Source organism: Arabidopsis thaliana, chromosome 5, assembly GCF_000001735.4.
Source record: "Arabidopsis thaliana chromosome 5, partial sequence".
NCBI lineage: Eukaryota > Viridiplantae > Streptophyta > Magnoliopsida > Brassicales > Brassicaceae > Arabidopsis > Arabidopsis thaliana.
The window spans coordinates 3,439,486-3,462,614 of record NC_003076.8 but is presented as its reverse complement, the minus strand read 5'-3'; the positions used below and the strand labels follow the sequence as shown (position 1 = coordinate 3,462,614).

The window sequence follows — 23,129 nt, the reverse complement described above, 5'->3', positions numbered from 1 at the left end:
CGAAAATAGAAACTAAAATTGAAATTTTTGTTACTTAAATTAGAAAGAATTATTTAAACAGTTGCATGTATTTAACGTAGATAAATTCTTTAATATCACGTGCACATATAATTTAGATTAGGTAAATCATCTAGTACCAAATATTTGTTTAATTTTATGGGTTTTGGATTGTTTAGAGATGTTTAGATCGTTCCTACAAATGTTCGAACAGCTTGATAAAACAAATGTCATATTCTACATGAACTCTAGGTAACATTTCGATATGATCTATTATAAGATACACTTAAAGATAAGAAGGCTCATAGCTGTTAAGTTACTAAACGTTAAGTTCACTCGTAAAAACGAGTATTTAGTTCTTGATCACGTTTCAGAGAAAATAATCTTATTAGAAAACCATTAAAAACCAAGACCGTAAATCTGAAGATATATCGTTCATAATAATATGACCATATTTTCTATCATTTTATTTTGGACCAACTCCGGTGATCTAATATTAATTTGAGGATCATCATCTAGTCATCGTAAAGCACTATACTAGGATAAATATCTTTTCCTCTAACTTGATAACACTGGATATTGAAGGTCCAATTACTGGCAGAAAACATTAATAGGTAAATAACAACTGGCTAAAGATAAAAAAAAAGAAGACCTTTAACAAGAAAAAGATGAAAAAAAGAAGAGTGGAAGAGACCAATAGAAGTAAAGCAAAGAAAAGATGTGGTCGTCGTCAAACACGTGAGAGGTAATTCTTAACTAGTAAAGTCACGTGTCGTTGGTTAGTTCAGGGGAAAGAAATCTCTCAAATCCCCCAAATGACACCCCTTGGTAACCTAAATAAAACCCCCAATTTCACCGCTTCTTTCTTCTTCGCTCTCTTCCTATAAATCTCTCTCTGCGCTGTAAGAAAAATATCTTACACCAAACACAAACACAAAACACAGATTCCTTCTTGTTCTTCTTCTTCCTTTGATTGCTTTCGAAGATGGTTGGTTCTAGGAAGCGTTCATCAGCCAAGAACAGACTTGTTTCTTCTTCAACTCGTTCTTCTGGGAAGGATAAGGTTTTGCAACTATCGCTTCTTCTTCTTTGGTTTGAATTACTAGTTTTTCTATGCGAATTTGCTCTAAAGTATTGAACTTTACTAGGTTTCTGATGCTCGTAAATATGGTGAAGCCTTGGTGGGTTCAAGGATACGAGTTTGGTGGCCGATGGACAGCAAGTGAGTGTTCCAATCTTATTGAAAAAATTAGGGCTTTTTTACTATCAGTTACTTGTGGTCAATCTTACAGATCTCTTGGTTTTGCAGATTCTATAAGGGTGTGGTGGATTCCTATGTCTCTTCCAAGAAGAAACATCGGGTAATTCATATCATGTATCTTGTTACTTGTTTCTATGGGTCTGCTTGAATCTAGATTGGATTTTGAATTGCACATTCATTAAATGAATGAATTAGGGTTTATCTCTTGGATTTTAAGATCTATTGATATCTAATCTGAATTGAATGAGTTTGGTGGATGATTTACTTTATCAGAGGAATTTAAGTTGCTTAGATAATGTGTCATTTAATGAGTTACTCTTCATTGTTATTAGGTTTTCTATGAAGATGGTGATAAAGAGACCTTGGATCTGAAGAAGGAGAGATGGGAGTTGATTGAAGAAGATGATGCTGAATCTGAATCTGATGAGGTAGATATTAGACAGTGTTTGTTTAATCATTTATTGTCGATTTTATCCTGTGTATCACTAGCTTTTAATGGTTCAGCATTCTTTTTTTTCCAGATCTCCCTACAGGAGGAATCTGCTGGTGAGAGTTCTGAAGGCACTCCAGAACCGTAAGTTTGCCCTTATCTTCCTACCTGTTTTAGACATCGCAACCTTGAGTTTCTCTTTATACTTAACTAGGGTTATGATTTAGATCGTGTGTTGTATCGTATAGTACCGATTGTTTTAATATCACTAACAGTCATGATTTACGAACATGAGTGTGTCAGATACACATATATTCATGGCTGTGGATTGTGTCCCTGAATCTAAAGATTTAGGAGTAAGTAATTCTGAATGATCTTTGTTGTCTAAACTCTCTACAGGCCTAAAGGGAAAGGGAAGGCATCTTTAAAAGGAAGGACGGATGAAGCTATGCCCAAAAAGAAACAGAAGATAGATTCTTCATCAAAGAGGTTGGTTATGTTATACTATGCATTCTTAAATAAACAAACGTATATATGCACACTTCCACGCTCACGTGCGAGTTCAACACAGTATTATTGTGATGCTTTGATTCTGAAAATCTAATTACCCCAATTGTTTTTACAGCAAGGCCAAAGAGGTGGAGAAGAAGGCCTCAAAGCCCGAAACTGAGAAAAATGGCAAAATGGGTGATATTGGTGGGAAGATTGTAGCAGCGGCATCACGCATGAGTGAAAGGTTTCGGAGCAAGGGGAATGTGGATCAAAAAGAGACATCAAAGGCCTCGAAAAAACCAAAGATGTCTTCAAAGTTGACCAAGAGGAAACACACTGATGACCAAGATGAAGATGAAGAAGCTGGTGATGATATTGATACTTCTAGCGAAGAGGCGAAGCCTAAGGTGTTAAAATCCTGCAACTCCAATGCTGATGAAGTTGCTGAAAATTCTTCTGATGAAGATGAGCCCAAGGTTCTAAAAACCAACAACTCTAAGGCTGATAAAGATGAAGATGAAGAGGAGAATGAAACATCTGATGATGAGGCTGAGCCCAAGGCCCTGAAATTGAGCAACTCCAACTCTGATAATGGTGAAAACAATTCATCTGATGATGAGAAAGAGATAACAATATCGAAGATCACCTCAAAAAAGATTAAGAGTAATACCGCTGATGAAGAAAATGGTGACAATGAAGATGGGGAAAAAGCTGTTGATGAAATGTCTGATGGAGAGCCGTTGGTGAGCTTCTTGAAGAAGTCACCAGAGGGAATTGATGCGAAGAGGAAAAAAATGAAGGGGAAGAAGGAGGAAGAGGAAGAGGAAGGAGAAGAAAATGCTGGAAAAGATACGAAAGCGGAAGAAGCGTCGTCGTAGCCGTAGTCTCGCCAGAAAGAAAAAACCCTTAAAAAACAGAATTAAGAAATAAGTAATAGTGTCGCGGTCTGTTTCTATGTGCAGGTACCGTAGGAGACAGTTACAGTGTTAGGAAGCCATTGTTAAACGGTGTGGTTCATTTTTATTTACACAGAGAATTCTTGTTTCGTTTAAGTTAGGGTTGTAGTGTCGTAGGCTATATATGATGCTTAACGAAAATATGTAGCCAAAGGGCAGTGGAAAGTCTTTTGAACTATGAATATGAATGAATGCTTTCCATTAATTAACTCTCTCTCTCTCTCTCTCTCCCTGATGTTTGCAGACAAAGAATTAAATGGTAGTTCTCATATGAATTGTGTGTTCATTGAATTCGCAAGCAAATTGTGTTTTACGACTATCTATTGATTCACAGATAATATTCAAACAGAATCGAACCTAAACACTAAATTCACTATGGATTCTCAGGGGTCAGGGTGGGAAATCAGCGAAGCTGTTAATAAAAAGACTTGTGTACGATCTCTATATTTTTTATAACTACAAACGGGAAAAGAGAATGCAGTACAGTATGAAAATAGAATAGTGGAAACGAACAGGACTAGAGTCTAGATGTGTATTTAGAGTACCAATAAATGCGCTTAATTAGAGGATGTTATGCACTGTACCGTAGAATGCTTCAAGGTAAAGCATCAGAGCCAATACCAAATGGCTTTTCTTTGGATGTTATGTTTAAATTATTTAGTGTTCGAAAAAATGTCGAAAAATAAATATAAGGAAATAATTATCTATTATTTCTACAAAAGTAGAATGTATTTTTATTTATTTTTAACAGCTGCTATTATTAATTTTTGAAATGAGAAAATTTACTGCTAATAATTTATATTAATAAAAAACAGATTTGTGATTTGACATAAAAAAAATGGTGATTCCATTAGTTTTGATTGGTAAGAGATGGCACAACCTATGTTGCAGGGAAACAAAAACAGATACGTAGAAGCTTTACATTTCGGACATGGGAAATAATTACTTTTTCTAAAATTATAAAATGTATACATTTTGAAAACATGTATATTATATTATACTTACAAATTAATGAATTTTTTTGAAACAACACAAATCGGAAACATAAATATCAAATAGTTTAATTAAAGGATAAAGGAAAAAAAATAGTTTATACCTGCGTTTTAGAAACGAAAACGGACGTTGAAAAGAATTTTCATGCAACACATGGTTATTAGTTTCACTTGAAAGAGTTTAATTAGAAAAATTAATATTGAAATTTCAAAATGATGGCAGTACAATACTCTTTCTGTCACTAGTGTTTGTGTTTTGTACCACCAACTATTGACACCTCTTTTTATTGTCATCTTCTTACCGCATCACTAAATAGTTCTACATAAGGTTGCACACATTGCTGCAATGGTCTTTGCTAAATTTACTATCTACAATTAGGACAATTTCGTTTATTATAGCGCAAAAATATATTAACAATAGGAAAAAATAAAATCCTACTCGCATATTTAGTAAATTTGAATCTTTTTTAAATTTCCACAAGTACTTATTTTCTAAATTTGAAAATAAGAGTGAGGGTAATGATTTTACGTATAGAAACTAACTAACCCAATATATGAACTGAAAGTTTCATCTCATAAATTATCGTGTATGTTTCGATAGTACTTTTTATATATTTCCGACCCTTATCGCATTACCCGGCTCGTTACCCAAAATGAACATGCCACTGTATATACGGTCCCATTTTTTGGATGAATGGAAACAAAACGTGTTTATTAATTTATTGGGCACCAAACCCTGCCACGCCACTCACCCATTCAAAGCTACAACAGTAAATATTATTTATACCGCATTAACTACATCCGTTTAACTATTTGTAATCATTGGTTAACTTAATGAAAAAGCAGCTTTAAACAAAGCCGACTCTGAAAGACAAACAACTAAACCGTGGCACAAATCAAGAATTAACCAGCACTAATCCTGTTTTAAAGTAGAGAAGAAGATAAGAGAAGAGAATAGACAAGGATGATGCGTGTGTGTTTGTGTCTCTAATGACGCACTGAGTGAAATAAAAATAAAGGACAGAAGCAGATAAGACGGCAAAGAGACGGAACTGAACAAAAAGACACATCCAACGGCTCATAACGTCTCTCAAGTCAAATCCTGGCCTTTGATTGCGACACGTTTCTCTCTCCGACAAACCATAACCAAGCGTTTTGACATCCGTACTTTCTTCTCTCCATCATCTCTGTTTCACCTTTTTTCTTCTTCTTCTTCTTCTTTCATTTAATCTAAAATGTAAAATGTTGTTGGATTCATTCTTCATTCTAGGGTTTTCTCTATTTAATCACTTCTCACTTTCGCTATATAGAGAGAGAAGTAAAGCAGCCGACACATGTATGCTTTGCATGAAAGAGAGAGTGAGTGAGTGATTAAGGAAAAAAAAGTTTGTTTTTCGGCAGCAATTCTGAGTTTATCTCCTTAACCTTTGTTTCTTTAAAAAAAGAAAAATTCTAAAACTGGGAATTAGAGAAGAAACCCTAACTTGCAGTGTCCGTACTTAGATTCATACTTTCCTTTTATGGATCCATCGATCAAGTCTTTGTTAGTTGCTGTTTTTTCCCAGATTTGATCTCAAGTACCTTCGATCTGTACTTGTGTCATGTTTTATCTTTTATTTTTTCATCGGTTTCTGGACTAATTGGAATTTCCTATCTACACATATACACATATCCTTGTTTTTTCTGTTTCGTTTTTCTAACATATTATTTAGTGTCATAACTAGATAAATATATGTTGATGGGGGAAAAGAAGTTGACAGAAGAGAGTGAGCACACAAAGGGGAAGTTGTATAAAAGTTTTGTATATGGTTGCTTTTGCGTGCTCACTCTCTTTTTGTCATAACTTCTCCTTCATGAATCTTCCTTATTCCATTGTTCTAGTTATGATTTTGTGTTCTTATCTGTCTCTGCATACCAAATTCTCTATGCATACATATGTTGCATCTATATATTTTTATATAATTTCAGTTTATGTAGTTTCAAAACTTTGTACATTCATAGTGATGAATCTTAGATTTTGTCTTATAATATCTTTACACATGTATGTGAAGGTGTACACATAGACTATTATGAATAAGATATTTGTTATATCTCTCATCGAATTTATTGTCTATCTCCATTTGGGTTATATTTTGTTGACCCATCGTGGTTAGACTAGTTAGTAATAGGATGTTTGTATTATAAGTAAATTATATATTATGTAATTGAAATAAACTCTTTTATTTTGCAGACTCTAGCACACATGAATTGGCCCCAACTCCTAGCTTCAAAAGATGAGTCAAAGTTATGCAGATTGCACTTGAATCCATGGAATAAGATAATGGCGAAAAGTTTGGAGTTGATGTGCTCAAAATTTTGGGCATTGTAGCTCCTATGTAAGTTATGTGGATATGTATGATTCTAAGGTCTTTTATAGATGTGTGCAATCAGAGAGGGATAATCACTTAGAGTCTAGAGTTAGAGATAATTGGAAGCGATTGAAACTTATGTTATGTGGTTTGACACATGACTAAGTATAGGTTATCTCCGATTGTTGTGGTGAAGAAAATGATTAGTCTGTAGCATAGAAAGTTATTCTACCACTAAATTCTAGTTGGGTCTTGATTCTTGACTAATATGTTAGATGAATAATTGAATAATGGAATTTTGAAATAGTCAAATGATCGAATAAGGGATGTCTGAGTTTTGTAAAATAGACATTAAACGTTCAAGAACTGGTTGTAGTTAGTTTATAATGCTTCGTTTTATCTAGTTATAATATTAGTTCATTCATTGCGGTAATCAATTTTAGAAAATGTGAAGATTTGAGTATTTTTTTCACTTTGGTATCTATGTACTATGTTGTTGGAATAAGATTATACAAATTGAGAATTCTCCCTCCCTCTATGCGTATGTGTGTCCTGTAATCTGTATGCATGTATAGTTGTTGACGTTTTTTATTGATATGATGACTCACGTATTTGTTAAAAGGATATGGATGTATATTTTGTATTCTTGTATAATTGTTCAAAGGACTGAAACTAGAACACTATGTACCTTTTGGAATGTCATGTTATGAAAAAAGTATTGTCTGTCTTTGTCTCCAATTGTGTACATTGTGATACACTACACAAACCCATAAGCCCTGCCACTTACCATTTCTTCGTCTCGTTTCATTTAATTTCTGTTTTCATCTCCTTCATTTAATCTCGTATATTTACTCTTTCTGTGTCAGCTTATTGCAAACTCGTTACGTAGTAACCCATTTAGGCATTTAATGTCAAGATTAGTCTTAATAGGTATAGTGGAAATTGCAAGTTTTGGAGTATTCGATTATCAAAGAGATTTATTATTACATACGTTATTCAACTCGTCTTGTCACTTTAGGTTGCTCGTTAATTATATAAACCAACTTCTTTTGTTCATTAATTAGTATTACTAAAATTTTTGTATCCGCAGATCAGTTATACAGTAATAAATCATCTTTGGATGCGTCACAAAACGGCACTGTTAATTAGAAACGCCGCGCGTGCACATGACTTCAAAAAGAACATTGTCGATAATTATGAGAATTGAGTCTTTTTTTGGTTGGTTCCGTAGGTACTAAGTGATAACCATGAATTTGTCTCATCAATCAGACAATCACTATCGCAAGAAACACATAAACATATACCATTAGTGCGAAGATGTATCACTAAGCCAATTCACTTCTTTAGAAATTAAACCAGGAACGAAACGAGTCTAGCTGTCTAGGCTATGATAATTAAATTGCCAAAAGAAAGAAAGGTTCTGATGTGTTTGGAACACAAAGATAGCCCACACACGCATAAAACTCATGCCCTAGAATGTAGAAGAACCTAGACCTAGTAGTAGAAAAATGGTGAAAAAAGTGACAGAGTCTTTCGATACACATAGCAATAAAAAAGTTAACGATTGTCCCTAATTAATCTGTAAGCAAAACTAAGGGCGACAACTTATATATGTGACATTTTTGTTACAAATTGTTACGTGGGAAAAAATACATATGTTTACGAATATTGAGAAACAATTTTGTACAAATTTTATATCTAACTTTTAAATGTGGAAGAAATTAAATAAGTTGCTACCGATTTATCGACAGCAAATGGTGGTTCACCAGTCAGTCACCATATGTTAAATTGTTATCCCGATAAGGATTTTTACTTGATTTTACCAACGCAGCAAAACAAAAAAAACGAACGGCTGAGATGTAATTAGAGAACATAGATAACCCAACACATGCGCCGCAGAGGATCTCACCGAGAATGTAGAACCGGGCACGAGAAATAGCGTCAGATTACAAAGAGCCAAAGAAGGAGGGCTTCTTCTTCCAATTTGTGATCGGTGCTGATCGATTTCTCCATGGATAATCTCAGTTTTCACGATGGTAACATCTTCAATCTCCTCCACACAAGGTCCCAGGACCCAAGTCATGTACGTCTCCCCCCAATCTTTCTTCTCCTCTGCGTCCCATTGGAATTCGTTTTTTTTCCCTCATTGCTAGGGTTTTTAGCTACAGTGCTCGAGTTTGATCTATGGAGGTGTTTAATTTATAGTTGAATCCTTGAATCAACTTTTGTCAATTCTTGCTTCCAATTGAAATTTTACTCTCTCTGGCAATGTTTGTCGACTGTTGTATGTGTAGGAGGTTGATCAAAGAATGCAGTTTCACTCTTCCTTGGTTCGGAGACTTTCTCAGGAGCAAGAATTGGAGGTTATTACTCAATCTTTGACTATCTTCATTCTGCTTGTTGCTCTTTCCTTAAGATGTTTTTGTTGTGTGTGGCAGGGACATCAAGGCTGTGTTAATGCTTTAGCGTGGAACTCTAATGGTTCACTTTTGATATCTGGATCAGATGATTTAAGGGTATATGCAATTTTTTTTTGTTGATTTCAAGTCTTTGTGTCAGTTAGTTGAGCTTGTTTGGTTTGGGAACGAACGTGTATCACTTGTATCTAATTTTGGATGGGATTGTTAAAGAAGTCCATTTAAGCATCTAATTTCTCTCGCCTGGTGCTGTATCGTTGCCTTGTCTTGACATTTATATCTTCTTTTAATTTGTAGATCAATATTTGGAATTACTCCAGTCGGAAGCTTTTGCATTCTATAGATACAGGGCATACTGCCAACATCTTCTGTACGAAGTTTGTCCCTGAAACCTCTGACGAGCTTGTGGTATCTGGTGCTGGAGATGCTGAGGTATATAAAACTACACCTTTTGGGTTTTGCATTCATTTGGCTTTGCATGGTATTCAGGTGACTTTTACTTTTCTTTTGAGGTGTGTGCATATATTTTTCCTATCGTGTAGGTTAGGCTATTCAATACATCCCGGTTAAGCGGTAGAGCAGAAGATGACAATGCTATTATTCCATCAGCATTGTACCAATGTCACACACGAAGAGTGAAAAAACTAGCTGTAAGACCCTCTTAATCATTATTTGGGTCTAGCATTTTGAGCTGTTTGCTTAACAGATGTTTTTACCACCATGTAGGTCGAACCTGGTAACCCCAATGTTGTATGGAGTGCTAGTGAAGATGGGACTTTAAGGCAGCATGATTTCCGGGAATCTACCTCTTGTCCTCCTGCTGGAACCGCTCACCAAGAATGCCGCAGTGTTCTGGTGATATCCAAACTGTGGTTACATTGTTTTCAATTACGTTTGTATTTCTCTAGTACTTCCATCTTGGCTTTAACTTTCTCAAAAACAGTATTTTGATACTTGTCTATAATCAGAGTTTTTTTGTGGATGTTTGAATATCATATGAGCCCTATCTGGATACTTTGTAGACGTATAGTTATAGGTGTGGCTCTTATGAAAACTTTCTTCTGCAAATGAAAGTTGTTGATAGCTCTGAATTTTGCAGCTTGATCTGCGCAGTGGTGCCAAAAGAGCACTAGCTGATCCTCCAAAGCAAACTCTCTCCCTGAAGTCTTGTGATATAAGTGCCACAAGACCGCACCTACTTCTTGTTGGTGGAAGGTATTTGCTTCCATGTTTTTGGATCAGAGTTCTCTCCTTATTTCTTAACTAACTTGCTACTCTCTTTTTTCATCTTTGGCAGTGATGCATTTGCTCGTTTATACGATAGAAGGATGCTCCCACCGTTGGCATCAAGTCGGAAAAGGATGCCTCCACCTCCGTGTGTCAATTACTTCTGTCCCATGCATCTTTCTGAACGTGTTAGTTTAGCCTGATTGATATTAAGATACTCTACTAGTTCTTAGTTCTGCATTGCTGTTTTCTTGGTCAAAGTGTTTCCCAAGCTCACTGTCTGCTACATCTTAAATTATTTCAGGGGCGAACAAATTTGCACCTAACACATGTTACTTTCAGTCCTAATGGCGAAGAAGTTTTGCTCAGTTACAGTGGGGAGCATGTCTACCTGATGAATGTAAATAATGGTATTTGCAGTTGAGTTGTTTGCTGCTTAAAGCTTAAATTCCGTGAATAGTTAATCGTGCAGTATGAACTTGAATTTGTTAAGAAAAATAATTGAACTTCATATTGAAATATTTTGATTTATGTCGCTTTGTTTTCTTTTTTTTTTCCTGTTCATGCCCCTTTCAGTTCTGCTAAAGACATTGTAATCCTGCATGAAAAATTTCGATGGAACATTTGGAAAGTTATTGATATCCTCTGAGATTTCAAATGGATATGCTATTATGTGGCCCTTTTAAAAATTGGATTAAGGATGATGGATGTGTTAGCCCACCAGTTTTTTGCTTACCTTTTGTTATTTACATTTGTACTGCCAATCTGTACTTCACCACTTAGTTTAGAAATATTTTTCTTTGCTAGTTATCTTGTTTTAGGCACCTTTTCGCATTGAAAATGTCAGTTTTCCTAACATTTTGGTACTTTGACTTAAGCTCAATATATGATGATTCATTCCTTTGTTTGTGACTTGTAGGCACTGGAATCATGCAATACACACCAGGAGATGTAGATAACTTGTTTTCTTTCAGTAACAACCTCCACGATGTAGAATCTCCACCTCAGGTTTCCACCACTCCTCAAAATGGCTTTCACAGAAGTAGCAATGCTGCAACGGTTCGCACCTCCCTCTGTAATTGTTCCATATGGTGACCTTGTCATTCCATATTCTTAGTGCATCTGACGCCGTTCTTTTCAGGTTAAGAAGTGTACGGAATTGGTAGAAATTGCTAAATGGTCTTTAGAAGAGGGTACAGATGTTTTCTATGCAATTGAGGCAGCTAATGAAGTTCTGGATGCTCATTCTAATGATATTGAGTCTGCGCTAAGGCATGAATGCCTTTGTACTCGTGCCGCATTGTTACTCAAGGTCCTTTAGAACTGGTGTCTATAACTAGCTTGAATCCCTACATTACTCCTCTCTAATAACCATAATCAGCTGATTTGTTTATTTTTCAGAGGAAGTGGAAGAATGATGCTCATATGGCCGTAAGAGATTGCCATAATGCTCGGAGAATTGATGCTTCATCCTTTAAAGCTCATTACTACATGTCTGAAGCGCTGCAGCAAGTAAATTCATAGCTCTGATCACAGTTAATTTTAAGTTTACTATTTGACATAGAGATGGTTCTGCAATAAGCATTTATTTTAGTCACCCTTCCATTTCATATACATATGTGCTTTCACGCAGTTGGGAAAATGTAAAGAAGCTCTAGATTTTGCGACTGCTGCACAACATATGAACCCATCAGATGCCGATATAGTGGCAAAAGTGGAGAGCATTAAAAGGGATCTTCAAGCAGGTTTGTGCCAACTGATGTATGTCTTTTCCTGCAGGTTTGCTTAGTAACAGATGTTATCTACTTTCCTGCTGTTTCTGTTTTCCTCTATGAGCTAGGATAGAGGTTCAAGATGTTTCTGCTTAGATGTTTTTGTTTTTTGTTTTTTTAGGCTCTTCAATGAGTTATAACCACTCGTTTCTAGTAATCAATGTGGACACATGAGAGAAAATCTTAAGCATAGATTCGTAGTATCATCTTTAAGTCCATCTGGCTTCTCTTTCTACATCTAATTTTGTTGGTTAATATGTCTGATATTTCTTTTGATTCAAAAGTGTATCAAAGTAACAGATGTAGAGCTATTCTTTTAGATTTGGTGGATTCTTTCATTCCCAAGGAGTATTAATGTGCTTAGAAGCTTTCATGATTCAACAGGCAAGGGAATTTATATTCACATTTTAATATTCTTGTACTTGTCTTTTGTTTGACAAATCAGCTGGAGCTGAGAAAAACGAAGAGACAGGAGCTGGAACTACTAGAGTACTTTCTTTAAGCGACATACTATATAGATCAGAGGCCAACAGTGACAGTTCACATGATATGTCGAGATCCGAAAGAGAAGATTCTGATTATGATGAGGAATTGGAGTTGGATATTCAAACTTCGTTGTCTGATGATGAAGGACGAGATACAGACTCAAATTCTATGCGTGGCAGTCTCAACTTACGAATTCATAGAGTAGGTGATGATAAACCGATGGAAAATACAGTTGACAATGCCTCCTCAGGAACTGCATCGTCATCTCAAAATGATAGGACGTCTTATCAGGTTAGTTCTAAGATTATGGTATTGTTATTTATTTTAAAGCAAAACAAATTTAACACATTGAATACGTTTTAAGTTAGTACTTGACTTCTTTTATGCTGCGTCATACTTTTACCTAATTTGATGGATACCTTTTACACCAATGGTTTTTTGGTGATTATAGCCAGAGGGAGCCATTGATATGAAACGTAGATATGTTGGCCACTGTAACGTAGGAACTGATATTAAGCAGGCCAGTTTTCTTGGTCAGAGAGGTAAGTTTCTTGGGGTTGCAACTTTCATGTTATCTGAGTGCAATTTTCCATTCTAGTAGAAAAAGCGGTTTATAAAATTTGAAATTCAATACGGTATCGACTTTCTGTGAACATTTTATTACCAAATTTCAGGTGAATATATTGCAAGTGGAAGCGATGACGGTCGGTGGTTTATATGGGAGAAACAGACTGGAAGGCTTATGAAAGTGCTCGTTGGCGATGAATCAGGTGATCTTTTTTCCTTTCACATTTTATCCATTACATAAGTATCTTTTTTTTTCATTGAATTTCGAGTTGGCTAAAAGAATCATCTTTCGTCTCTAGTTTTGAACTGCATTCAATGCCATCCGTTTGATAGTGTTGTAGCAACGAGTGGAATTGATAACACAATAAAGGTAAGCAGGCACACAAAGCTGTCTTCAGGGTTTGGTTTTCATTTCGTGTAAGATCTCTAAAACTAACATTTGCATGTAAAAATATGTGTACAGATATGGAGCCCAACCGCATCAGTCCCATCAATTGTAGCAGGAGGATCAGCTGGACCAGCAACCGCCAATGTAGTGGAAGTAATGGAGAGTAATCAACAGAAGCTAAGCCGCAATCGAGAGAATCCTCTGTAAGTTTTCTGGGATAGGTGGTTTGAGTTAATATAAAAGCTCCAAGGCGGTTTCAGAGTACACAAAATGGGTTTGATGATTTGGTACATTGATGATTCATTTGCAGGTCTGTGGAGCTAATGCAAAGGTTTAGGATGCAAGAATTTGCAGAAGGAAACTTTCACCCATTTGAATGTACTCAGAGCTAAAGCAGGAGGGAACTGTAGAGGTATAATAAGCTTGCTTTGTGAAGGTGATGGTGGAATAACAATGGTTTTGAATATGAATAATGAATAATAAGGTTTGATTAGGTTTCATATGTAGCAAAAGCTTTCTCTCTGTAAAACTCATGCATAGCTTCCTTCTAAAAGCTTTTTTTGTTGTTGTTGTTGTTGTTGTACAGTTTGATATTGGCTTCTTCTTTTGAATGTGAATATTCATCGTTATTTTACATTGTTTTTTCATTTCTGTCGCGTTTAGTAGACAGCATAAGGCTGTATGTGTTATGTGTCCAATCTCGTTATTTTAATATAGACTTGTGGAGGAAGCTCTAACCACTTTGCTGCTTTAATTAATCTTGTCTAGTGTAAACTTTTTTACCTATTTATATATTGCTGCTGGGGGCACTTGCCTCCACAAGCCATAACGTGGGTCTGCCCCTGACTTTAGTATGTATTTGGACAAGGTATGCTTCTATTTGGACTAATCCCGCATACGTGTTTTTTTGTATACAATTATTAGTTATATTTTTATGGTGTTATTAATGGTTAGTAAAGTAGTCTAATTCCTGATCAGTAGACTAGATCCTAAAACATTCCTTGGTGGAACACAATAGATCTCCCTACTTTGAAGATAGTGACATGACATCCCTAAATAACGATTAGCTAGCCGTGCATTAAGTTTTGGCTAATAATCTTTTATCTTTTGATGATAAAAATGGAATTGAGCTATATGATTTAGAAACAAATTAATATTGTAAATGATTTTGAATTTTTGTTTTTAAAAAAAAATGGATATGTTAATTAGAATTTTCATGGTCTACTCACCAGAAACTTGATTTGTATGCTAGTTTATGAAATGATTTTAAAATAATTTAAATTTTTTATACGAAAGGTTGGGTGGAACCACCACATAAGATAAGGGGGACAAAAAGCATTAGACCGTTGGAGAGAATTATTGACATTATTTTAAGGAAGTTCTGTCAATAATTGATTACCTATTCCTTTTTCTCCGACGATATTTATTCGTGAAAAAGTAAAATTTAATAGAATTATAGAAAATCATAGCATTCAAACAGCATAATCTTATTTGATGATAACATAATCTAAAGTTTAGGTTATGTTATTTACACATACTGTGTTATATTTACCTATTTAAATTGCCTATTTCCTTTGACGTTGATTATTATTTTGACACTGTTTTATTTTCTTCTAGAAATTGGTGTATTGTAAAATAATAGAAAATTTTAAGTGTTACGTTATACAAAAATGATTTAACATTATAAGGTAATAGAGAATATTAAAAAAAAAAAAAACATACATATGACCCCCAAAGTCTTAGAAATAATTGTTAGCATCTAGTTTTGTCCAAGTAATTAACAAATTAAGAAAGGAAAAAACACAAGAGACATTGTTCTGAATGTTGTTCTTAAGAATAAAATCTAGCAAACAATATGCCGTGTGTAGAAATATAGAAGGTTATACAAAATTCTTTATGTACAACACTATAACAAAACAAAAACAAAATCTAGTACCCATAATTTTTTTAACTGCAAACAATATGTTTTAAATGATGACCATTTTTTTTTTTTTTTTTTTTTTGTAAAAAAAACTTATTTTCCATATAAAAAACAAATTCCAAAGAAAAAGTAAAGTTATTGCAGTGTGACATGTGTGACTTTGTGAGTGGCTTATCACCTTGTCTATAAATTCAAAGAGTGTTCAGTATATAATAAGAGGACACCACGTAGCTGCGTTTGTGATTCATTTGCACACTTCTTCTTCTTCTTCCTCATTTCTCTTCCTCTCCCATATTCCATGGAATTGCTCTACTTCTTCACCTATGAGAGTAATATATCCTCATGTACTCAAAATACTAATCAAACTTCATGCTTCAACACCACCTTTTCTTAATCCTCCTTCTTCATCTTCTTCTTCCACTATTTCATTTTCCCTAGTCGGTGTAAATATCAAATGGAGGAAGAACGGCGAGTTCTGTTCGGAAAGTACGAGATGGGAAGGTTATTAGGCAAAGGAACCTTCGCCAAAGTCTATTACGGCAAAGAGATCATCGGCGGCGAGTGCGTCGCAATCAAAGTCATCAACAAGGATCAAGTAATGAAGAGACCTGGAATGATGGAACAAATCAAACGCGAGATTTCAATCATGAAGCTCGTTCGTCATCCCAACATAGTTGAATTGAAAGAAGTCATGGCTACGAAGACCAAGATCTTCTTCGTCATGGAGTTCGTTAAAGGCGGCGAGCTTTTCTGCAAAATCTCTAAAGGTAAGTTACACGAAGACGCTGCTCGTAGATATTTCCAGCAATTGATCTCAGCCGTTGATTATTGCCATAGTAGAGGCGTTTCTCATCGCGATCTGAAACCTGAGAATCTTCTTTTAGATGAGAATGGAGATTTGAAAATCTCCGATTTCGGATTATCTGCGTTACCGGAACAGATTCTTCAAGACGGATTGCTTCATACGCAGTGTGGAACTCCGGCGTATGTTGCGCCGGAGGTATTAAAGAAGAAAGGATACGACGGCGCGAAAGCTGATATCTGGTCGTGCGGCGTCGTTTTGTATGTTCTTCTCGCCGGATGTTTGCCGTTTCAAGATGAGAATCTGATGAATATGTATCGGAAGATTTTCAGAGCGGATTTTGAATTTCCGCCGTGGTTTTCTCCGGAAGCGAGGAGGTTGATTTCGAAACTCCTCGTTGTAGATCCAGATCGACGGATCTCGATTCCGGCGATTATGAGAACGCCTTGGCTCCGGAAAAACTTCACTCCGCCGTTAGCTTTCAAAATCGACGAACCGATTTGTTCTCAAAGCAGCAAAAACAACGAAGAAGAAGAAGAAGACGGAGATTGTGAAAATCAAACAGAGCCGATATCGCCGAAATTCTTCAACGCTTTCGAATTCATATCCTCGATGTCTTCCGGATTTGACTTATCGAGCTTGTTCGAGAGCAAGAGGAAAGTGCAATCGGTGTTTACGTCACGGTCGTCGGCGACGGAGGTAATGGAGAAGATAGAAACGGTTACGAAGGAGATGAACATGAAAGTGAAGAGAACGAAGGATTTTAAAGTGAAGATGGAAGGGAAAACGGAAGGGAGAAAAGGACGGTTGTCGATGACGGCGGAAGTGTTTGAAGTAGCGCCGGAGATATCGGTGGTGGAGTTTTGCAAATCGGCGGGAGATACTTTGGAGTACGATAGGTTATACGAAGAAGAAGTACGGCCGGCGTTAAACGACATCGTCTGGTCATGGCACGGTGATAATAATAACACTTCTTCCGAGGATTGTTGAATCAGTAGTTTTTGGTTCTGATTTAACCGGTTATCGGTTAACGTAGTATAACTAAGAACTGTTACATTGAACCCAAATTTTCTTTGGTTTAATAAAATTTTGGTTTTACTTCTTTTTCTTTGGTAAGGATTTTGATTTTGCTTCTAATTGAACCTAATTGTGTTGTTTTTAGGTACAAATGAATAAATAATTTGGGTTCAGATTAAATTAATCGACAATTAAGGGTATGTTAAGTCGAAAACGAAAATGACTATGAGTCGGGTTGTGGTTTAGAAGACCGACACGTGTGGTTTCTCAGAGACTTCGAAAAGATTCACCTTCTGTTATGAAGTCAAATCATTTGAATTTTGAAGTTCAAATAGTTAGTGGAGAGGACAAAGTCACAACAAATTAATTTATTTATGGGATCCGACGACTTTTTTTCATTAGTTTTCTTCTACATGTCCAACTTTGAATTGTAGCTGGGCATGATCGTAAGATAGAAGATTAGATGTGATTGATGGGATGAAGATAATGCTAATCTGAATTTTCTGCATAAATGAGTATGTTTATGTGTATTCAGTCTATCAAAATTACCCATTTCATACCATATGTTTACTATCATATTTTGTAATTTTTTTAGAAGCATAATAATGTAATAACCTAAAGAACAAAAAATATCGACTACATCATGCAAGAAGTTTCGAAGAAACCCAATCCTGTAAGAATTAATGGCGTATAAGTTATACTAAGTGAAAGAAAAATCCCCCAAAAAGTTAAAATGGATACAGACAAAAACAAGGATTAAAAGATAACAAGAGTAATGAGGTTCACCAGTAAACTCAATCCATTAAGAAAGAAATGGAGCTTTCACCATAATTAATATCCGACCAATAATCTAAAAAAAGGATCAATCAGTGGCTAACATGGGATTTTAGGACAAGGGTTGTGTCACAGTCAGAAAGTGACTCCACCAACATCAAATGGATAGTATTAAATCGAGTGTTTTTTGTTAAGATTAGATTTAACTATTTTAGGAGAAGAGAAACACCAATGAGGTTATTACTGGTACGTATTTGTGTCACTTTATGTTTGGTCATAATAAAATGGAGGATGACATTTTGTTTGGAACATAAAAAGGATATTGTAAGTTGTAACAGATGTTGCACCTCCTAAGGAAGAGGGTGTGTCATGTCATGTGTGGTCCTCCCCCATGTTCAAAAAAAATCACATCCAAATGCAATCCACTAGTTTTTGTTGTTGTATTTCTGAACAATAATTGGGTTTGAAAAAGAAGAAAACAAAAATTCAAAAAACTCAAATGAAAATTGAAGTCTGCATTGACAAAGTATTCTTGAAATTTAAAGACATGTTCAAATCACAACCTAACTCCAATGCACTTCCCTTGATCCAACTTCTTAAGCTTTGGGCAAATATCCACAAGTTTGGAGTTAATCTTCTTCTCATTGTAGAATATAAAAAGATTGATATTGTAGAGAGCATTGAAATGAGAAGAATACCAAACTCTTCCACATTATCTCGATTTCAAATATTACAAAACTTATTTTGTTTGTGGGTCTTCTCAAACCGCTGCAACATGTTGCTTGAAATCTTCCTGGTATTAACGACAAAAATCCTCAATAAATATGAAAATTACACAAACGTCATCAAATCTTTTGCTAATGGTTTGGTCCGGATCAGGTGGAAGTAATGTTGAGCTTGTTGACCCAGTAGCCAAGTTGCTCAGCAACACAGTTTGATCCTGTTGACCCATAGGAACTGAACTTATTGACTGAATTTTCAACCCCCAAAAATCCAAACACATCTTCTTCAAACACAGGGCTCAGCTTTTTCATCTCTTCAAGACTTAAGTTCTGAAGTTCACAGCCTTTTGAGACGCAAACTCCAACTAGTTTTCCAACTATGTCATGAGATGACCTAAAAGGCATCCCCTGGGAAATCAAAAAACCAAAACAGTATTTATCTTTCTGACTTCAGTTACAAAAATGGAAGATATGATAAATAAAAACCACATTACCTTCTTCACAAGATAATCAGCGAGAGTAGTCGCATCAAGATGTCCTGCGGGAAGACTTTTCTTGATTCTGTCTTCGTTGAATGTAACATTCTGAGCAAATTCTGCAGATACATCGATCATTCCCATTATTGTCTTGGTACTATCGAACATCGGCTCTTTGTCTTCTTGAAAATCTCTGTTGTAAGCAAGGGGAAGTCCTTTGCACAGTGTTAAGACAGTGACCAGATCGCCTATGACTCTTGCGGATTTTCCTCTGACAAGTTCCATTGGGTCTGGATTTTTCTTCTGTGGCATTATACTACTTCCGGTTGACACAGAATCACTTGGAGTCATGAACCCAAACTCCTCGGAAGCCCACAGTACCCACTCTTCTCCAAGCCGTGATAAATGAATACCGGTGTTGGCATTTGTATATAAGAACTCCAGCACGAAGTCTCGGTCTGAGACTGCATCGATACTAGTTGAAACAGAGGAGAAAAGAGTTAATAAATGAGAAACCATAAAACAAAAGAGAAAGACATATAATTAGAGAGAGTTGATGCAACCAATATAAGAACTAGGAACATACCTGTTTCTCATTGGTTCGGTAAATCCAAGAGCATTTGCAGTCATAAACCTATCAATAGGCAGACCAGTTCCAGCCAAAGCACAAGCTCCCAGGGGGGAGAAATTTAGCCTTGCTCGACAGTCCACATAACGACCAGCATCACGTTCGAGCTGCCATACATGAACCAAAATACCAGCTAAGAAAGTAAAATCCTAAGTAAATGTAAGAACCCTACAATGTTCTGAGGCAGGAAAAGGAGGACATAGTATCTAAAAGATGAACCTCATAAAGCAAATTAGAGTGCTGCTCAATTTTATAACATAACCAGAAACTAAACAAAACGATGTAACAGAAAACCAAAAATTAAACAAAGTAGAAATTCCAAACCTGCTCTACAAAAGTTAAGAGAACGTGTGGGAGTAAAACAGGCTGAGCTCTTTGAAGATGAGTATAACCAGGAACAATCAAAGCCTCATTCTTCAAAGCCAGTTCAACAAGTGCTCTCTGAAGATTTCTGATTTTGACAATAATTGTATCGATAGCATCACGACACCAAAGCCTGAAGTCAGTAGCAACTTGGTCATTTCTGCTCCTTGCAGTATGAAGTTTCTTTGCAGGTTCACCAATAAGATCAGTAAGAGCTGCTTCAATGTTCATATGCACATCTTCTCGATCAGTCCTCCATTCAAACTTATTTGCTTCAATTTGTCTCTCAATATCATCAAGACCTCTCAAAATGCTATCTTTATCGCTATCAGTTATTAGCCCCTGTAAGAACAAATAACCAAAAATGTCCTGACTTTACAAATTTGCATTACTTAGAAGACATAGAATCACAACTGAATTAAGAAATTAAGAAAATGCATAAAGTAAAAGCAAATGTAAAACCTGGTGAGCAAGCATTGAAGCATGAGCTTTGCTACCCATAATGTCCTGCTTGTAGAGAACCTTATCAAATGAAATTGACTCAGTGAACTTCTCCACTTTCTCAGTGACACTCTCTTCGAACCTTCCACCCCATAGCTTCACCTCCTTTGAGGCCGTGTCGTCGTCATGACTCATTGAACGCAACGGCGGCAGACACCGTGACTTGCTTCCCGGCGGCAAAAAAGAGACGGAACGGTGTGTGGAGGAGGAAAGATTGGAACGCGACGAAGAGAAGAGAAGACTCTGTGAGAAAGAGAGATCAATTGCTCCCATTGGTTAGGTGGAGGAGAAGAAGAAGATGAAGAAGGGTTTCGAGCTCCAACTGGGTTTTTGCGGCGACGACGACACACACTTACTTATGCATTTTAACCGGTCTGGTTCGAAAATTGAACACTATTCCGTTTGGTTTAATTGGTTTTGGTTCAACTATTATTGGATCAATCCTCTTCTGTTTCCCTGTTCCTAACTTTCTTTTCTAAAAACCTCGACTATTTTGAATGAAAGCTTAGTTAGAGCTTTGAAATTTTGATTGTCAACTAAAAAAACATTTCATAAAGTAATCACAACTTCTGAATCACTCTTAACTTAGCACTTCTTGCTCTGCGATTCAGTCTTTCCTCTTCCTCTGAAGGTGTTATTGGTCTCTTTGTCAGTATTACTCCTTTCGACGCTATTACTGTCTGTTTGATCCACTCTTCTTTCTCTTTTAATTCCTTCTCTACTCTTTCTTCGATTTGCCTTTCCGGTTTTACACTACTTCCCTCTCCGTTGATCTCTTCTCTTTGAAACCCTAAGATGTCGAGGAACGTTTGTTTTACAACCCGATCCTCCAGACTGTGAAAGGAGATAACTGCTAGTCTCCCACCTGGAGCGAGAACATCGAATGATGAGTAGAGTGAGTTTTGTAGTGTCTTGAGTTCGTCGTTCACTGCAATCCTTAGGCCTTGAAACACACGTGTTGCTGTCTTTATCCAGCCTTGTCTGCCTCCTACAACATTTCAAACGAAAGTCGAAGTATTAAAGATTAAAAAGGATTATCTTCTTCAACTTTGCTGTCAACTGTGAAAACTCAAAAATGTCTAATGTTTTCATGATCTTGTTTCGGATCACTCATTAATAGTTGCTTACTCTTCTGTGTTTTGTACCTGGCAACCAAATCTTTAACTAGGAACACTAACTAAAACTCGCATTGAGATGCAAATGCAAATCAAGAAATCCCAATATAAATTACTAGCACAGAAGCAAAAAGAAGAAAAGAGAATCGAAAGATAGATAGACATACCTCTGCTTGCTGGTGACGTACCCCGAATGAGATCCACCAGTTCACCAGTAGAATGTAACCCGCCATTAAGTCGAGCCTTAACAATTCTATTTTGAAGTAAATACCAATTGCTTTCTTCGCCATAATCCCGTAGAACTCTTCCCAGTTCAGATTCTGGCCACGAATTCACTATATCTTCTGCTGTTAGAGTCGCCTGTCACATGTCAGTGGATAGGTTATAACAAAATTTCAGCAGAAATTCCAAGAGATTCAAAAACCCTCAGGTTCATTATACTACAAGGAGATATAAGTACCCTCACCTGAGGATCCATACGCATATCAAGAGGTCCCTCTTGAAGAACACTAAACCCTCTTTCAGGATTGTTTACCTGTGGGGATACAAGCATAGGTGAGTGATGCAAACAATACAAGGAAAAAGAAACAGTTGCATGTGAAAATCACAAAATGTACCTGCATAGATGACATTCCCAGGTCCATAAGAATACCATCAACACCTACATCTAACAACTCCGGTTGCGTATCAGCAATCACAGATTTGATGTATTTGAAGTTCTTCAACACTATAGAAGCCTTCAAAGTTGGATGCATGAGCGAATCAATATGAAAGTGTCCCAGTTTCCTTGCCACAGGATCAACATCCATTCCAACAAAATTCTTCAATTCAGAGTGGCTTTGAATGATCTGAAACACAAATTACAGATTCACAATCCATTTACATATCCTAACGTCGACAAAAATTCTTCAATAGCAAAGAAACATCTAAAGCACAAGAATGTGTTCATCCTAATTTGAGCTAATTAATCAACAATGAAGAAGAAACTTACAGAAGAAGAGTGACCAGCTGCGCCAAGAGTACAATCAACGAAACTTCGCAAGCGAACGGAAGAGAAAATGTCAAGAACCTCTCCGAGCATCACAGGCACATGTGAGGACGGAACTTCGTCACCGTCGGCGAGTTCATACCCTCTGCTCGACCGTGTCCTTCTCTTTTCCTTATTGACCACTGCTTCCGCAGTAGCTTTTTCCACCTCAATCTCTTTCCTCCTCTTCCTCTTCTCTTTCTCCTTCTTCTTAGTCTCGCTCGAATTGAGATTTCCCGCAATTACATTGATACTACGCCGAGGAAGGCGTGATAGAACCTTATTGTTGTTGCTCGAGAGAATCGACGAGCATAGAAACAGCTGCTTAGCCCTAATCACTCCCGCCATTAAAAGCTTCTTCTTCTCATGCCTTCTCTTTCGCCATTGTTGTGGGTTTATCGGAAGTACTGATTATACCGGTTTGGTCAATCACAAATCTCAGAGACTCCA

General features: G+C 36.4%; 6 protein-coding genes and 1 non-coding gene across 9 annotated transcripts; 5 read left to right on the top strand and 2 right to left on the bottom strand.

Annotated features, from left to right (window-relative positions):
• Positions 1-790: 790 nt before the first annotated feature.
• On the top strand, positions 791-3,398 carry AT5G10950 (Tudor/PWWP/MBT superfamily protein). Its single transcript, NM_121133.4, has 7 exons — positions 791-1,060; positions 1,146-1,219; positions 1,307-1,358; positions 1,591-1,686; positions 1,780-1,832; positions 2,088-2,177; positions 2,314-3,398. The coding sequence occupies exons 1-7, from the start codon at positions 983-985 to the stop codon at positions 3,056-3,058; spliced, it is 1,188 nt and encodes a 395-aa protein (NP_196656.1). The 5' UTR covers positions 791-982; the 3' UTR covers positions 3,059-3,398.
• Positions 3,399-4,987: 1,589 nt separating this feature from the next.
• On the top strand, positions 4,988-7,213 carry AT5G10946 (uncharacterized protein). 2 transcript variants are annotated; one of them, NM_001343143.1, is made up of 2 exons: positions 4,988-5,487; positions 6,359-7,213. In NM_001343143.1, the coding sequence occupies exons 1-2, from the start codon at positions 5,371-5,373 to the stop codon at positions 6,494-6,496; spliced, it is 255 nt and encodes an 84-aa protein (NP_001331500.1). In that variant the 5' UTR covers positions 4,988-5,370; the 3' UTR covers positions 6,497-7,213. The 2 variants fall into 2 exon arrangements, with proteins under 2 accessions (NP_001331500.1, NP_001119206.1); NM_001125734.2 differs by having other exon boundaries at positions 5,058-5,491; positions 6,359-7,185.
• Positions 5,866-5,983, top strand: MIR156d. Its single transcript, NR_143255.1, has one exon. It is a non-coding gene; the product is annotated as a microRNA ath-MIR156d precursor (primary transcript).
• A 1,115-nt stretch (positions 7,214-8,328) lies between the features above and the next one.
• On the top strand, positions 8,329-14,080 carry ASG2 (transducin family protein / WD-40 repeat family protein). Of its 2 annotated transcripts, none has more exons than NM_001203357.2 (19): positions 8,329-8,559; positions 8,771-8,839; positions 8,915-8,992; positions 9,191-9,325; positions 9,436-9,543; positions 9,620-9,748; positions 9,993-10,108; positions 10,191-10,308; positions 10,425-10,530; positions 11,040-11,179; positions 11,262-11,432; positions 11,522-11,632; positions 11,754-11,865; positions 12,338-12,669; positions 12,830-12,920; positions 13,053-13,148; positions 13,245-13,315; positions 13,409-13,536; positions 13,644-14,080. In NM_001203357.2, exons 1-19 carry the CDS (start codon positions 8,488-8,490, stop codon positions 13,723-13,725), a joined length of 2,265 nt encoding a protein of 754 aa, NP_001190286.1. In that variant the 5' UTR covers positions 8,329-8,487; the 3' UTR covers positions 13,726-14,080. The 2 variants fall into 2 exon arrangements, with proteins under 2 accessions (NP_001190286.1, NP_568242.1); NM_121132.4 differs by having other exon boundaries at positions 8,384-8,559; positions 10,425-10,539; positions 13,644-13,979.
• Positions 14,081-15,336: 1,256 nt separating this feature from the next.
• CIPK5 (CBL-interacting protein kinase 5) lies at positions 15,337-17,586 on the top strand. Its single transcript, NM_121131.3, has one exon. It carries the CDS (start codon positions 15,709-15,711, stop codon positions 17,044-17,046), a length of 1,338 nt encoding a protein of 445 aa, NP_568241.2. The 5' UTR covers positions 15,337-15,708; the 3' UTR covers positions 17,047-17,586.
• A 761-nt stretch (positions 17,587-18,347) lies between these two features.
• On the bottom strand, positions 18,348-20,864 carry AT5G10920 (L-Aspartase-like family protein). Its single transcript, NM_121130.3, has 5 exons — positions 20,499-20,864; positions 19,998-20,378; positions 19,632-19,780; positions 19,064-19,520; positions 18,348-18,977 (listed from the first exon to the last, which is right to left on the bottom strand). The coding sequence occupies exons 1-5, from the start codon at positions 20,808-20,810 to the stop codon at positions 18,723-18,725; spliced, it is 1,554 nt and encodes a 517-aa protein (NP_196653.1). The 5' UTR covers positions 20,811-20,864; the 3' UTR covers positions 18,348-18,722.
• Positions 20,865-20,870: 6 nt separating this feature from the next.
• On the bottom strand, positions 20,871-23,062 carry AT5G10910 (mraW methylase family protein). Its single transcript, NM_121129.4, has 5 exons — positions 22,644-23,062; positions 22,270-22,500; positions 22,119-22,187; positions 21,820-22,012; positions 20,871-21,525 (listed from the first exon to the last, which is right to left on the bottom strand). Exons 1-5 carry the CDS (start codon positions 23,025-23,027, stop codon positions 21,098-21,100), a joined length of 1,305 nt encoding a protein of 434 aa, NP_196652.1. The 5' UTR covers positions 23,028-23,062; the 3' UTR covers positions 20,871-21,097.
• Positions 23,063-23,129: the final 67 nt, after the last annotated feature.